Source organism: Scyliorhinus canicula, chromosome 14, assembly GCF_902713615.1.
Source record: "Scyliorhinus canicula chromosome 14, sScyCan1.1, whole genome shotgun sequence".
Lineage (NCBI taxonomy): Eukaryota > Metazoa > Chordata > Chondrichthyes > Carcharhiniformes > Scyliorhinidae > Scyliorhinus > Scyliorhinus canicula.
The window spans coordinates 11,699,812-11,716,874 of record NC_052159.1 but is presented as its reverse complement, the minus strand read 5'-3'; the positions used below and the strand labels follow the sequence as shown (position 1 = coordinate 11,716,874).

At 47.8% G+C, this 17,063-nt stretch overlaps 1 protein-coding gene across 2 annotated transcripts in view; it reads left to right on the top strand.

Annotated features, from left to right (window-relative positions):
* The window catches only part of LOC119977124 (steryl-sulfatase-like), a 149,029-nt gene that overhangs the window by 81,072 nt on the left and 50,894 nt on the right, over positions 1–17,063 (top strand). For both annotated transcript variants that reach the window (XM_038817745.1, XM_038817744.1), the window contains exons 8-9: positions 7,383–7,542; positions 8,516–8,637. In XM_038817745.1, the coding sequence (XP_038673673.1) occupies positions 7,383–7,542; positions 8,516–8,637 (282 nt within the window). The remainder of the gene's footprint in view (positions 1–7,382; positions 7,543–8,515; positions 8,638–17,063) is intronic.

Genomic DNA, 17,063 nt, shown 5'->3' with positions numbered 1-17,063 from the left:
TGTTGGGTTACGGGTATAGGGTGGATACGTGGGTTTAAGTAGGGTGATCATTGCTCGGCACAACATCGAGGGCCGAAGGGCCTGTTCTGTGCTGTACTGTTCTATGTTCTATGGCTGATCCCCTCCTGATTAAAGCAGGTTACTGCGGATGCTGGAATCTGAAAAAGAAACACGAAACACTGGACAATCTCAGCAGGTTTGACAGCATCTGTGGAGAGAGAAGGTGTGATGAATGTATAAGCCTATTAGTTCACCAGTATACTGTGTTGCATTATGCCATGTTATTAACCCTGTGGGCTCCATCTATGGGCCACTGTGTGGCTTCACCCACAGGACTCCGCCCATGGCTCCGCCCCTTATAGGAAGTATAAGAGCAGCTGACCTGTGGGACCGTCTTCAGTAATGTGCGAGTCGCAGGCAGGCAAAGTTGTAAGCTGATTAAAACCACTGTTTACTTTGACTTGAGTCTCCGAGTGAATTGATGGTCGCATCAGAAGGCAGCTCACGTTTCGAGTCTGGGTGACTTAAAGCTAGAGAAAACTGGAAATAGGATTATACTGTTGGGGAGGGGGGGCTCGTGGAGCAGTGGGGCTGGATAGCGATAGGTGAATATTGAAAAAGATGTCATGGACAAAAAGACAAGTGGAATGCAAATGGTGGTGATAATGACTAAGAAGGGTGCTGAGTGTGGCACATTAAGGCATCAGAATGTGTTGATGGCAGAACAGAGGTAAGCGGTGTGTCAAAGGACTACTTGGAACAGGGAATAGATGGCCCTTGTAGGATAGGAGGAGAGGAGACAATAGTGAGGGAAAAACAGATTGATGGGAGAAATGAAAGTAAATTTGTAGAAATAAAAATGGGGGGAAGGTAGAGGAGAGAGTTCACAGTCTGAAGTTGTTGAACTCAATGATAAGTCTGGAAGGCTGTAATGTGCCTAATCATAAGATGAGGTGCTGTTCCTCCAGTTTGCGCTGGGCTTCGCTGGAACATTGCAGCCAAGGACGGACATGTGGACGTGAGAGCAGGACAGTGAGTTGAAATGGCAGCGAAAGGAAGGTCTGGGTCCTGCTTACGGACGGACCAGAGGTGTTCTGCAAAGTGGCCACCCAGTCTGTATTTAGTCTCTCCAATGTAGAGTAGAGCGCACTGGGAGCAGCGAATGCAATGGACCAGATTGAAGGAAGTGCTGAAAAAAGTGTTCAGGGCCTGAGAAGGTGAGCAGGGAGGTAAAGGGGCAGGTGCTGCACATTCTGCGATTGCATGGGAAAGTGTCGTGGGAAGAGGGTGGGGGGGGGGGGTGTGAGGAGGGGAGTTTGGGGGGGGGGGGGGGGGAATAGGAATGGCAGAGGGGAGGAGAATTGATCGGGAATCCCAAAACGGATTTCATTCTGACGGAATTTCCCCAGTCAATTGTCCCCAGCCCTCTGCAAATGACGCAGTGGGTTCACCGACTTTAAATGTCGGGATCCCCATTTACATCTGTTTTAATATGCAGATCGGGCGTTTATACCTGATAGACCCCCCTAGTTGGCATGACCATTCATACTGATAATTATGACAGATCACCCACGGCATGCATCTGGTGAACAGAACCCGCCGGGACGTGCAAATGAGTAAAGCCCCCGAGGGGAGAGCCAAGCAGAGGTGCTTGAGCGGCAGGGTTCCATGTCTGTGGTGGGGAGGATTCTGTGGTGGGACCATTCCACCAGCATGGCATCGTGGCAAAGCCAGCAGTGCAGTGGATGGGATACAACCTGGTTTTCCCACTTGGGTGGACAGATTCCGGCCACTATTTCTTCGATCCCACATTTAGCTCTCCTAGCGTGTTTTGGGAGATGACGGCGTAGTGGTAACATGATTGGACTCGCGATCCTAGCACTGTGGCTCTTGGGACACAGATTCAAATCCAACCACAGCTGGAGGAATTTACAACTCATTTCAGTAATGAAGCAATGAAACTCTCGTCAATTGCTGCAGAAACCCACCCAGTTTACTAATGCCCTTGAGGGAAGGAAATTTGCCATCCTGGCCTGCATGTGACTTCAGAGCACTCTTAACTGCAAATGGCCTAACAAACCACTCGGTTAAAGCGCAATTAGGAGTCGGCAGCAAATGCTGGTGTTGGCAGCAACATCCACACGCCGTGAAAGAATGTAGAGAAAAGCATGAGGAATAAAATTACGCTAAATGGAAATCACTATCCTGGAAGAAAACATGGAATAAGAATGGGTTTAGGGTGAGGTGGTTTTCAAAAGTCAAGATTGGGACTCACTGAAAAGTCATGGAACATACAGTGCAGAAGGAGGCCATTCGGCCCATCGAGTCTGCACCGACCCATTTAAGCCCTCGCTTCCACCCTATCCCAGTAACCCAATAACCCCGCCTAACCTTTTTGGACACTAAGGGCAATTTATAATGGCCAATCCACCTAACCTGCACGTCTTTGGTCTGTGGGAGGAAACCGGAGCACCCGGAGGAAACCCACGCACACACGGGGAGAACGTGCAGACTCCGCACAGACAGTGACCCAGCGGGGAATCGAACCTGGGACCCTGGCGCTGTGAAGCCACAGTGCTATCCACTTGTGCTACCGTGCTGCCCCCTAAATATTTTTAGTGAAAATTATTATTTATTTTTTAAATGTGTTCCCTTAACAAACAAAAGAAAAACAAGGGCTCGTCCGGGATTTGAACCCGGGACCTCTCGCACCCTAAGTGAGAATCATACCCCAAGACCAAGGAGCCGGCTAATGGGAAGGTGGAGCTCCGTGATGATTGACATGTTGGATCACCAATGGCAAAAGCCTGGGGTAGAGCAGTTAAAGTTGGGGGCAAGGGGAGTGGGGTGAGGGGGCAACATGGTGACGTTTCCCAGAATATGGACAGCCAGAGTTGGTAGCCCTATTAAAAGACACCCAATAATTGAAGACAACCGCTATGACCACAGACTTTAGTTTCAGTCTGAAGTCTTACAACACCAGGTTAATGTCCTACAGGTTTGTTTGGAATCACTGGCTTTCAGAGCGCAGCTCCTTCATCAGGTCAGTTTCAGTGACATTGATGGTTCATTTTCTTAAAGAAAATACTGAACTTGGGCCTCGTTTGTCACAAGGACCTTGCCAGAATCCACTGGTCAACTCTAACTTTACTGTGGAAATGCACAATGGCAAGACCAGCCTCCAATTAAAAGCTTTGTTTCATTTTCATTTGCACACCGGGTCTAACAATAGTTGTTTTCAGGCAGAAGCTGCATTTTAAACTAGTGAACATACCTCAAGTGGGGAAGATTTTGTTTGCACCCAAAGCTATAATGGCCATTTGTTTTACTTTGGCTGGCATTAAACCTTATACTAGGCTTTGCCTAGCACAAGGACAGAAGAGTTATTTCAGAGTTATTTAATTGATTGATGTTGCCTTGCGTCTATTCATGATGACCGAGCACTTCTCCGAGGGAATCATTTCCTGCAGTGCACCTTTGGTTGTTTTCGGTTATTTACGGGATACAGCATAGCTGTGATCAAAGCTGGCCCCCACGGCAGGCAATACCTTCAGAGTTGTCATCTCCATTGTGTTTCTCTCACCTGACCAGGTGTTGCTCATGATGGAAAAGATCCGTATTAGGGGTGCATCAGTTCCAGGCAGGCATATTACAAACTCAACGATGAGGCCGAAGTAATGCCCTTGTTTCTAAAATGGATGGAAATCTCTACCCACTGTTCATCTGCTGGGTTATTCTCCCCATTCCGTCTTGCAGTTCTCGCACCTGTGTACTTCCTTACGCACGTGTGTTTTTTTAGTCAAACACCTCTGTGTCACCAATTTCACATTTTTTTGCATCTTTGAAGTTACAAAGGCAGGGAGATTACCACATTTTCTCACACAGGGATGTTTACAAGTGTCCACAAAGAAGTGTGCCATTAACTATAATTAGCCTCCCCTCCATTCGGGTAAGTAGTGTAGTAGTCATAGAATGACTGGACAGATTAGCAAACTGACATTTTTACTCAATTGAGCTTCATAAACCTCACGCCCCATGTAGGTATTCTAAGTGGCTAATTGTGGGTCTCCATTGGCCTCGAGACAGGAAAGCCGCCCTCCACCATGTACCCACCCGCCTAATCAAACAGTCCACCCTAATTCGCTTTCTCCGCACAGATTCTGCATTTTCTGATTTTCCAGCCTTTTCTGTTTTTTATTTCAGATTTCCAGCATTCTCAGCATTTTGGTATTGCAATAATGTCTGATGCCGATTGTCGGAGATCTCCTGAGTAAGATCACTGAGCAAGATGCTACTTGGGGTTGTGATCCTTGATAAAATATTGACGATAATACTGACCCAGAGTTTCAGCTCCAGAAGTACATTGCTACATCTCCCTCATGACTCCTGTAAAAAGCCTTGTATCTTTCCATCTGATCCCATACATTCAGAATATGACATCATATTAAAATGTCTCCAAGGTCTTAATAGAAGCTTACAGAACTGAAGGGTACCATTTACCATTGGGTCCAATGTGCCTATGCTGACGTTTTAAAAGATCCATTCACTTAGTCCCACTCCTCTGCTCTTTCCAGATAGCTCTGCGCTTTGTCCTTTTCCTAGATTGGTAATGTTACTGGACCAGTAATCCAGGGACACCCCGCAGTATGAAGCTCTGAAGGCACAGGATCGAATCTCAGAACGGCAGCTGGGTAACTTAAGTGGAATTAATTGACGAATTTGGAATAAAATGCTCCTCTCATCAATAATGATCATGAAACTACCAGATTGTTGTTAAAAACACATCTGGTTCCCCTGATGTCCTTCAGGGGATGCAATCTGCCATCCTTACCTGGTGCGGCCCACACATCGCTCCAGGCCCACAGCCATTGTGGTTGGGCATTGACTTCCCTCTGAAATGGCCGAGCAAGTCACTCAGTCGGATCAAACATTAAAGGATGAAAAGCTGTGGGTTGTTCACACAACCTCGGCTGCAGTGGTTCAAGAGCGCAGCTCACAACCATCTTCTTTGGGGCAATTGGGGATGTTCAAGCCCCACGAACGAATAAAAAGAAAGTATCTATATAACGCTCTTTGGAAAATTACTTCCAAATCGGCAACTCTTTCAGACAGCTTACATTGGAAAAAGAAAAACACAAGTTTAAAAAAAATTCTGCTTTTTTCCCCTTTGTTCCTTTTTTCCAATGTTAAGATTCCAGACCAGACCCCAGCATGTTAGGATACTAAACAAGGACCCCAAACACTTTATTTTTTATTTGTAAATCTGTGAGGAAAGGATACTTCGCTCCAGGAGTGATCCCACTCACGAATGGAGATATGGTACATTAAAACAAACTTTATTATTTACACAGGATTAAATTACATTAACACCAGAGAAAGTAGCTTTCAATTAAATGTTAAACAATTCTTAGCAATAAAAGGAAACTCTTTAACTTCTAACTGATACCTTCCCTGACTCCAATCAAGCAAAGCCCATCACAGATCAAACACCACTTATAAATAAAGTTAGCAAATACAGGGTCACTTGCTGTACACTTGACTGGAGATTCCTTGGGAAGACTGCTTGAAGAGAGAGAGAGAGATTCTGTCAGGAAACAACCTTCAAATCTTTGTGTCTGTGGCAGACTACTGCTTAACCTGACAACCTTTGGCAAAAGCTGCTGCTTAGCTCAAAGTTTCCAGCAAAACTAAAAGCTAAACTGCCTGCTACAGACCTGGTTCCTCCCATTAACTACAATATATTTATCCCACTCAGACCCCCTGCCCTGCTTATCTAAGTCTAAACACAATGTCTGAAATGATCTGCACCCCAGGGAATTTCCAGCAACCATAACAAAATCCTATTAAGCCTCTCTTTGTAAACTCATGCATGGTTGAAATGAATGATGATCTCACTCTTATGACATTTTAATTGCACCCTTTGCAGGAACAGCATCTGGAAACCTAACTAGATTATTTAATAATATTACATCTACCTGAACTCAGACATTAATAAACATTACTCATCAGATAAAAAATACAATGGGCGGGATTCTCCCAACGGGAGTCTAAGTGCCGACGCCGGAGTAAAACCGGAGTGTTTTACTCCGGCGTCGGCGCACGTTCCCAGACCCTTATTCTCCCCCCTCCGTGGGGCTAGCAGGGGCGTCGCGCGATTTACGGGGGTAGGGCCTTTGGCGCGGCATCAGAGACCCAGCGGCGCGTAAAAGACGCGGCACCTTGGGTCCCGCGCATGCGCAGTTGGGCCGGCGCCAACCAGGGCATGCGCGGAGGCCGTCCTCCCCCAGGCCGACCTCCCCCAGGCCGCCCTCCCCCCAGGCCGCCCTCCCCCCCAGGCCGCCCACCCCCAGGCCGCCCACCCCCAGGCCGCCCACCCCCAGGCCGCCCTCCCCCAGGCTGCCCTCCCCCAGGCCACCCTCCCCCAAGGCCGCCCTCCCCCCCCCCCCCAGGCCGCCCTCCCCCCAGGTCGTCCTCCCCCAGGTCGTCCTCCCCCAGGCCGCCCTCCCCCAAGCCGCCCTCCCCCCAGGCCGCCCTCCCCCCAGGCCGCCCTCCCCCCAGGCCGCCCTCCCCCCAGGCCGCCCTCCCCCCAGGCCGTCCTCCCCCAAGCCGCCCTCCCCCAGGCTGCCCCGCACAAACATAGCGCATGGATCCAGGCTCGCCGGCTGAAGAAAGGAGGCCCGCCGACAGAGAGGCCGGCCGCCGATCGGTGGGTCCCGATCGCATACGAGGCCACTCCGGAGGGCCTCCCCGGTGTTGGGATCCCGGCCCTTGAAGCCCCAGGTCCCGCCGGCCCGGCAGCAGATTAAATGGCGCCAGCGGGACTGTCATATTTATCGCTGGCCGCTCGGCCCATGCGGGCCGGAGAATTGATGCCCGCCGTTTGCGGCGATTCTCCGAGCGCTGGTTTCGGGGGGGTAAGAGAATCACATGTGGGGGTCGGGGCGGCATGGCACGATTCGCGCGGCACCTCGGCAATTCTCCCACCCGGCGTGTGTGGGGGGGGGGGGGAGAATACCGCCCCATATATATACCAATTTCTTACATTCATCACACCAATTGACGTCAATTTTGTCCTCTGGTTACTGACCTATCTGCCAGTGAAAATAGCTTCTCGTTAGCTCTGTCAGAACCCTTTGCTATTTTGAGCATCTCTGATAAACCTTACCGTTATCAAGACTGTTCAAAAGAGATCAATTGTAATTTCTCCAATCACAATGGATAACTTTTTAAATGCATACCATTGTTGTGTAAGCAAAAGCAGCAAGCATTCTATGTCCACACCGCTGCTAGGCATGGGACCAATACTGTTTGCATTAATTCAGCTTTCGGTCCACGTTCGATCTTCTTCAGGACCTTTGTTTTTTGTTTCCTGAAATATTTAGGAGGAAAATCAACAAACTGGGAAGGTGGCATCCGGGTGCCAGGTCTCCTCCGATGGTCTGGGGTGTTAACAGCGGGCAGGAGTATCGATGAGCCGACCAGCAACATGGACCTCTTCCCAACGATTGTCAAACTATCAAAAGCCGCGATGCCAGGTGACAGGTAATGAACGGGAGGGGGTGGGTGCACAGCGATGGTTGTGGATCAATGTGAACCTCAGTGTCAGTTTTAGCTCATTGTCATTGCTCATTTAGAATATTGTGGGTTCCAAATCCCACTCCAGAGACTTGGTACTAATCCAGAACAGCACTCTACCATTGTAGTGAATGCTGCACTGTCAGATGTGCCACCTTTTAGATAAGACGTTAAATCATGGCCGTATACTCAGGTAATGTCATGGCGCTATTAAAATAGGAGCAGCAAAGTTCTACTTGATGTTCCGGTCAACTTTTATACTCAACCAGTGTCACTAAATAAAAACCAGATGACCTGGCCACCACTCTTTGTTGGGAGCTTGCTGTGTGCAAATTGGATGCCATTCATTCCTCCATTGCAGCTGTGGCTACACTTCGGAAGTATTTCATTGGTCTTGATGCATTAAGGTGGTGAAGGTGTTAATTAAGTGCAAGTTATTTTTATGACCGTTTCATCATGATTCAACTCTTTGAAGGCTCTCCTTGCTCACACCTTCCACAAGCTACACCATTTCCCAAATGTTGTGGTCCTCTCACCCACAAAGCTCCACCGTCCCAACACTCACCAAACACTGCTAGTTTCCTGTACCCCAAATGTTTGACTGTAAAACACTTGTCGTCCTCTTCAAATGACCCATTGGCCTTGCCCCACCCTATCCCTGTGATCCCCTCCCTCTATCCCACCCTGCACCCCTCTGAAACAATTGTAACTTCTTGCGACCCATTCCCCTGCACCAGGACTGATGGCCTCTTCAACCTGTTCCCTTGCGTCATCTCACAAACTCTCTTCTTGCACGCTTTTGTCCAGTTCCCATTCCTATGCCTGATCTTCCACCCATGCCCTCATCCCGACCCTGGTCACTGTCTCTGTTCCATAAGGTCCCTATGCTTTTCTTGAGCAACTGAAATACTAAACCTGCCGTTATCCTTCTCTCCCCCAGGATAATCGATGGCCGGGATCTCATGCCTTTGCTCCTGGGTGACGTGCAGCACTCGGAGCACGAATTTCTCTTCCACTACTGTAATAGTTATTTAAGTGCAGTTCGCTGGCATCCAAGGCACAGTAAGTCTATTCCTTTCTGGTATTGTAATGTAATCGAGTTACTCGATTACAGAAGTTGGTATGTTAAAATATTCAATTAAAAGGCATTTCAGTTCTTACTGAAGTTCACGCACATATATCCTTTGGTGTTGCCCTGTTCTGCTGTCCCATCTCTCCAAGGTCACTGCTCCAGGAGTCCCTGTTGAGGCACTAATTCAAATAGTTAAAGGAGTTTTTGGAGGACAGTCAAAGAATAGTTGTAACTGCTGGGAAATTTCAGGTTCAGCTGAATAACTGCACCTTGTAAAATCTTTGTAATAATGACATGAGAAGACAAACATAGAATCATAGAATTTACAGGGCAGAAGGAGGCCATTCGGTCCATCGTGTCTGCACCAGCACTTAGAAAGAGCACCCACCTTAAGCCCACACTTCCAACCTATCCCCGTAACCCCACCTAACATTTTTGGACACTAAGGCCAATTTAGCACAGCCAATCCACCTAACCTGTACATCTTTGGACTTTGGGAGGAACCCGGAGCACCCGGTGGGAACCCACACAGTCACGGAGAAAATGTGCACACTCCGCACAGGCAGTGACCCAAGCCGGGAATCGAGCCTGGGACGCTGGAGCTGTGAAGCAGCTGTGCTAACCACTGTGCTACCGTGCTGCCCATGTGCATACATTTTCACACAAAATTATTTGATCAGTATTGGTTAGTCAGGATGGGGGGAGGGGAGTGCTGGTTTAGCTCAGTTGGCTGGACCACAAGTAAGCGAACAAACGTTTTGCATTTAAACATAGGATTACATAGCACATACAAAGAACAAAGAAAGTACAGCACAGGAACAGGCGCTTCGGCCGTCCAAACCTGCGCCGACCATGCTGCCCGTCTAACCTGAAACCTTCTACACTTCCGGGGTCCGTATCCCTCTATTCCCATCCTATTCATGTATTTGTCAAGACGCCCCTTAAATGTCACTATCGTATCTGCTTCCACCACCTCCTCCAGCAACGAGTTCCAGGCATCCACTACCCTCTGTGTAAAAAAACTTGCTTCGCACATCTTCTCTAAACTTTGCCCCTCGCACTTTAAACCTATGTCCCCTATTAATTGACTCTTCCACCCTGAGAAGAGGCTTCTGACTATCCACCCTGTCTATGCCCCTCATAATTTTGTAGACTTCTATCAAGTCGACCCAGAACCTCCGTCGTTCCAGTGAGAAAAAAACAAGTTTATCCAACCTCTCCTCATAGCTAATGCCCTCCATACCAGGCAGCATCCTGCACCCTCTTCTGCACCCTCTCCAAAGCCTCCACATCCTTCTGGTAATGTGGCGATATTATATTCAAGTACGGTCTAAGTAAGGTTGTATACAGCTGCAACGTGACTTGCCAATTTTTATACTCAATGCCCCGGCCGATGAAGGCAAGCATGCCGTATGCCTTCTTAACTACCTTATCCACCTGTGTTGCCACTTTCAGTCATCTGTGGACCTGGACACACAGATCCCTCTGCCAATCAATGTTCTTAAAGGTTCTGCCATTTACTGTATATTTCCCACCCATATTAGACCTTCCAAAATGCATTACCTCACATTTATCCGGATTAAACTCCATCTGCCATCTCTCTGCCCAAGTCTCCAATCGATCAATATCTTGCTGTATCCTCTAACAGGCCTCATCGCTATCCGCAATTCCACCAACCTTTGTTGGTCCGCAAACTTATTAATGCGACCAGTTACCTTTTCCTCCAAATCATTTATAAATACTTCAAAAATCAAAGGTCCCAGCACTGATTCCTACGGAACACCACTCGTCACATCCCTCCATTCAGAAAAGCACCCTTAACCTCCATTCCCTTCTCCATCGTATTGTTTAATTTTCCCTTTGGATGCATCTATACCAGTTGCTTCGACCCCTTCCTGAGGTGGCGAGTTCCACATTCTCAGCACTCCCTGGGTAAAGAGGTTTCTCCTGAATTCTCTTTGAATTTCTTGAGGACTATCTTATATTGATGGCCTCTGTTTCTGCTCTACCCGCCAGAAGGAAACATCCTCTCTCTATCGACTCCACGTGAAAACCATTCAGAAGCTTGAAGATCCCCATTAGGTCACCCGTCTGCCTTTTTATCAAGAGAAAAGGGAACCGGCTTGACAACCCGTTCCTGATGTGTATACCTGCATGGTTCTTGGATTAACCTTCTCTGCATCATTTCCAGTGCCACTTAGTCCATTTTATAACATGACAGACAGGATTGCACATAGTTCTCAATGTGTTCTAACCAAAGTTTAATCCAATTTGAGCCTTATTTCCATACAATTCAAATTTATCTCTATAGACGTGAAACCCAATGCTTGGTTTGCTTTTCTTATGTTTTTTTCTAAGCTGTGGCACAACCTTTAGTGATTGATGTATTTGTGTTCCGCGATGCCTTTGTCCCTCCTGGACTTGCATCTTCCAAGTAATAGGTAACCCCACTATTCTTTCGAACAAAGCGCACTGCCTCGCAATTATCTGTGTTGAACCTTATTTGCCAATTCTTTGCCCAATCTGCAAATTTATTAACGCCCTTCCTGGCAATAGGCATTCCAAAGCGCCGGTCCTCAGGGAGCCTTCCAAATTGATGATATAAAGTGCGAGAGGGATCACCAATCATAGCCCGAGCTTTAGTCTCAACTGCCTTGTTAAATAAGTTATCGAGCTGTGTGTGCTGTCTACCAATGATTTTACCCACAGTGTTGACAATTCTGGCCAGTTTGCTTTTGCATTTCACACTCTGGTTACCACACTAGACTCTCATGTTGTCACACTTTTGGATACCTTCTCTAAAATATCTTGGCGCACTCCAAACCCTTTCAGTTTTCCAATTAAAAACAGACGTGGCCTAGCCTTTTTAAAGACACAGTCGGTATTCTCTGTGAAGTTTAGCTTCTGGTCGATATATGTTCCCAGACACTCTACAACCTCTACCAGTTAATCATTAAGATACAGAGGTTCACACGTATGTAGGCCATTGTTATATAAAAGTAGCAAAATTCTATTCCTTAATAGTTTAATTTTATAGTTCCTCTTTGCCTTCTTTTTTAATAAATATTTTATTGAGGTATTTTCGGTACAGTAACAACAACAAAATAAACAATATACATTAAATCATAAACATAGTGCAAAAGCCATTTACCTCTCGTACAGATCCCATCCTTATTAGCCCCCTACTCGAACATAAACTACCCCTCCCCCTCACCCCGTCTGGTGACGATTAATTTCCCGCAAAGAAGTCGATGAACGGTTGCCACCTCCGGGTGAACCCTAACAGTGACCCTCTCAAGGAAACTTGATTTTCTCCAAACAGAGAAAGCTAGCCATGTCTGATAGCCAGGTCTCCAACTTCGGGGGCTTTGAGTCCCTCCAAGCTAATAGTATCCGTCTCTGGGCTACCAGGAAAGCAAAGGCCAGAACGTCTGGCTCTTTCTCCTCCTGGATTCCCGGGTCTTCCGACACCCCGAAAATCGCCACCTCTGGACTCAGCGCCACCCTTGTTTTTAACACCGTGGACATGACGTCCACAAACCCCTGCCAAAATCCCCTAAGCTTTGGACATGTCCAAAACATGTGGACATGGTTCGCTGGTCCTCCTGCACATTTTGCGCACCTGTCCTCCACCCCAAAGAATCTGCTCATCTGGGCCACTGTCATGCGAGCTTGGTGAACAACCTTAAATTGTATCAGGCTGAGCGTGGCACATGTTGCGGACGTGTTGACTCTACTCAACGCGTCTGCCCATAGACCATCCTTTGTCTCACCTCCCAGCTCCTCCTCCCACTTGCGCTTCAGCTCCTCGGTCTGCGTCTCCTCCGACCCCATAAGCTCCTTATAAATGTCCGAGATGCTCCCCTCCCCTACCCACCCTCTGGGAACTACCCTGTCCTGGATCCCCCATTAGCAGTAGGAGCGGGAAGGTTGACACCTGTTTACGTAGGAAGTCCCGCACCTGCAGATACCTGAATTTGTTTCAAATTCAAATCCAACCCAAACTTCTCCTCCAGCGCCCTCATACTCGGAAAGCTCCCCTCTATAAACATATCCCCCATTCTCTCAATCCCCGCTCTCCGCCATAACCGGTGATTATCACAGATTGGGGCCCAGACTGATGCTCCCACTGCTCCCACATGCTGCCTCCACTGGCCCCAAACTCACAGGGCCGCCACCACCACTGCCCTTTGCCTTCTTAATTGTTTGTTTGACTTCTCCTAACCTCTTCGTATTCTCTCTTACCGTGCTCACCTTCACTGCCAATGTACTGAATGTTTACCACTTTCCTAACCCTCAGAAGGTTCCTTATGTCTTTATTCATTCATGGACTCACGCTAATATTTAGCCAGTATGGGGTGGCACGTGGTGCAGTGGTTAGCACTGGGACTGCAGCGCTGAGGACCCGGGTTCGAATCCTGGTGCTCGGTCACTGTCCGTGTAGAGTTTGCACATTCTCCCCGTGTCTGCGTGGGTTGCACCCCACAACCCAAAGATGTGCAGGTTAGGTGGATTGGCCATGCTAAATTGCCCCTTAATTGGAAAAAATGAATTGGGTACTCTAAATGTATATTTAAAAATATATTTAAACAGTATCCTGCAGTATCCACACATCCCAAAACAATCTTCTACCTACTTTTAAAGTCACTTGCCATGTAGCAAACTGCGGCTGACAATTTGCACAGCAAGATCCCACAAGTGGCAATGAGATGTATCCAAAACATTTGTTTATGTTTTAGTGATACTGGTTGAAGGGTAAGTACCGACTCGTGCCTTGGAATCTTTTATTTCCATTTGAGAGGGTAGATAAGTTCTCGGTTATTTGTCACATCACAAGACATCGCCTCTGGCCGTGCAGCACTCCCTCAACCCTGCACTGGGCAGTCAGACTAGATTATGTGCTCGAGGCTCCCCAGCGGGTGCTTGAACTCAAAACCTTCTGCGGTGAGAGTGTGACCAGATGAGCCACAGTTGACACGGGAAACTTCATTCCTTCTATGTCAGCCTAAAAGCAAAACAGCAGTTAGTCATGTTGGGGAGCAGAGGAATCAACAATGAAGGAAGCATCTCAGAAAGCCTATGCGCCTAGTGGCAGATTGTTAATGGTCGGAACCCCGACTCACTGAACAATACACAAAGAAATAGAACATACTGTTATGGGCCAGGGTTTAGAGAACCCCAAAGTGTATCATGGAGTTTACCTGACCCACAACTTCTAATAGATTGTGGTATGGGTTAGGGTTAGGTGTGGTACAGCAGAAATCGAAAAGTATTTTTTAAAGAAAAACAATGTTATTCTATGAACATAAGTTAACCTTTTAAAAACATACAGTGAACATCTTAGCAACCATTAATTCAAATACAACCCCCAAAGAATACAACAGTAATTCTTAATAACTTCCCAAACAACATCCAGATGACAGAAGAAACACCTTTGCGGGCAGGTTGTTTCCACTGGCGGGTGAAAGCAGAACTAAAGGGCATAGCCTCAAAATAAGGGGAAGTAGATTTAGGACTGAGTTTAGGAGGAACTTCTTCACCCAAAGGGTTGTGAATCTATGGAATTCCTTGCCCAATGAAGCAGTTGAGGCTCCTTCATTAAATGTTTTTAAGATAAAGATAGATAGTTTTTTGAAGAATAAAGGGATTAAGGGTTATGGTGTTCAGGCCGGAAAGTGGAGCTGAGTCCACAAAAGATCAGCCATGATCTCATTGAATGGCGGAGCAGGCTCGAGGGGCCATATGGCCTACTCCTGCTCCTAGTTCTTATGTTCTTTTAACAGCAGCACATTAGGTTTACATTCACTACTGAGAACATTTATAATTCTAAATTCACCAAATGATCAAGAGATAGTATTTTGATGGCAGAGAGAACAGCAGTACACCTGCTTGGTCTGGCTTCAGATTCAACACTGAAAACGAAACTAAAACACACCCTGCAGCAAACAGCCTAAAACAAAAGTAAAAAGCTGTCAGACAGCCCAGCTCCACCCACTCTCTGACAACACTGCAGTAGTAAACACCCATTTCTTAAAGGTACTCTCACTACAGATATTTATATGCACACCCATTTATAAACCCCCATTTCTTAAAGGTACTCTCATAATACTGTAGGGAATACCTTCCTTAAACATTTTACCCATTCTAATCACATTAGCGAGTTGCATTGTCTGCCTGCATATCTAGTCCACGTCTTTATACAATATGTCTTCTTAGTACACAAAAGTAATTATACTGGGGTTATTTTTCATGCATTCACATGCGACTGACAGATTTACAACACAGCAGTACTGAAATGGTTGGTTAACTGGAGCAGGGGGTGCCCGCAAATAGGACATTTAAAAAGAAATACTGCAAAGCTACTTTCGAGATGTATAGATTTTGAATTTCCGTACTCGTCCCATCACCATAACCAAATCAGAAGTTTATTTTAAATCTATAATGTTCATAATGGAAACGGATTATGTAAATTGTCAGGTTGCAGTCCCCTTGCCCTCTCACCATCCCTGCCAGTGGGGTATAGTTTCAGTGTGTCATGTTTGCCGACACAGTTTCCATTCCAAATATGAACACAGGAACGGAAACATATAAAAATTGGATCTGAGTTCCATCTGAAACAGCCTTGTTCACTTAACCCTCAGTCTCTGAGCCCCACCTTCATTTGACCTTGATTCCCAATTAACCTTGTTCGAAGGTTGATCAGTGGATAATATAGTAAATATGGAGGGCGGGATTTTCCATTTCCCCCCCCCCCCACCCCGAGCGTGTTTTGTGCCAGTGGAGGCAGCCCACCATTAGCCGGAAGTGGGATCTCCAGTCCCGCCACTGTCAAGGGGGTTTTGCATTGTCCACACCCTCCACCGCGCAGGAAGTCACAGCAGGGGAGGCGCGAAGGGTCGGACAATCCGGACCATAATATTAGAAATCTGTCTGTGCACTTTTCCTCGAATTCCCCCTCGAATTTCCCGGGCGGGATTCTCCCAGCCCCGCGCCGGGCCGGAGAATCCCCGCAACCGCGCCCCGACGCCGGCACACGATTCTCCGCTCCTGGCGCCGGCCCATTTGACGCAGCGCCAGTCGCGGGGCGCTCTACGCGGCCGGGCCGCCAGTTCTCCGGCCCGGATGGGCAGAGCGGTCGCTCTAAAAAGGCAGAGTCCCGCCGGCGCTGTCCACACCTGGTCGCAGCCGGAGGGAACTCTGCACGCAGGGTCGGGGGGGGGGGGGGGGGGGGGGGGGGGGGGGTGCCTGTGGGGGGCGGAGGGGGACTCCGGCCCCGGTGCGGGCCTCTGATGGGGCCTGGCCCGTGATCCCAGCGTACAGTTCGTGGCGGGATTGGAGACTGGAGCGGCGTGAACCGCTCCAGCGCCGTGCTGGCCCCCTGTTGGGGCCAGAATCGGTACTCCCAGTGGCCCGTTCACGCCGTCGTGAAACGCGATGGCGTTTCCGACAGCGTGGACACTCTGCCGCCCAATGGGAGCATCCCGACCCCTATGTGCAAATTTATAATGCATATACTGCCTTGATAAGCTTGCAGCAATAGTTCTATCTCCACAACAGACAGCGAACAGTATCTGTGGGTCTATATTGAGTCGAAAGACAGCAGGAAAATAGGTGGAGGTGGAGTAAAGCAGTGCTTAAAGCAGCAGCTTCTGGTTTTGCACAGCAGATTTCTTTAACGCCTGCGATGTAGTAAAACTCCTATTCAGTGAGGTCCAATTCATATTCAACAACGGGATGCCCAAGGAGCAGATTTTATTTTTTACTCATTCTTGGGATGTGATCATTGCTGTCAAAGCCAGCATCTATTACCCTTCCCGAATTGTCCTTGAGAAGGTGTGGATTTCCAGTGAAGCTTGGCTTGGTCCTGCGAGGGTAACTTGCCAAACATTTGCTACGCATGCTCACAGCTGAAAAACGGCAACTTGCATTGGAGCTACTAAAGGATGCTCCGTCCACATTGGACTGTACCCCAGCAGACAGTAACTTCAGCAGGGGGAAAAAGTGGGGAGGGGAGGGGGGCGGTGGGGCAATAAAAACAAAACTATCTGGATTTTTTAAAATATTTGGTAATTTTCTGCGCGTTTCATAGAATCGATGGAATCCTGACATTGCACAACGAGGCCATTCGGACTGTCGAGTCTGCACCAACCCTTTGAAAGAGCACTCTCCCCAGGCCCACTCCCCACCCGATCCCAGGAACCCCAAAAACTGCACATCTTTGGTCTATGCAATTTAGCATGGCCAATCCACCTAACCTACTGCACATCTTTGGACTCAGAGAGGAAACTAGAGACTCCAGAGGAAACCCACGCAGTGTTGAGTACAATGAATTTCAGGTATTTTATTATGCTTGGCTGATGCTTCCACAGTATATGGTCCATATTGTGCAATGTGACAGGCTCTCTGTGCATACTAG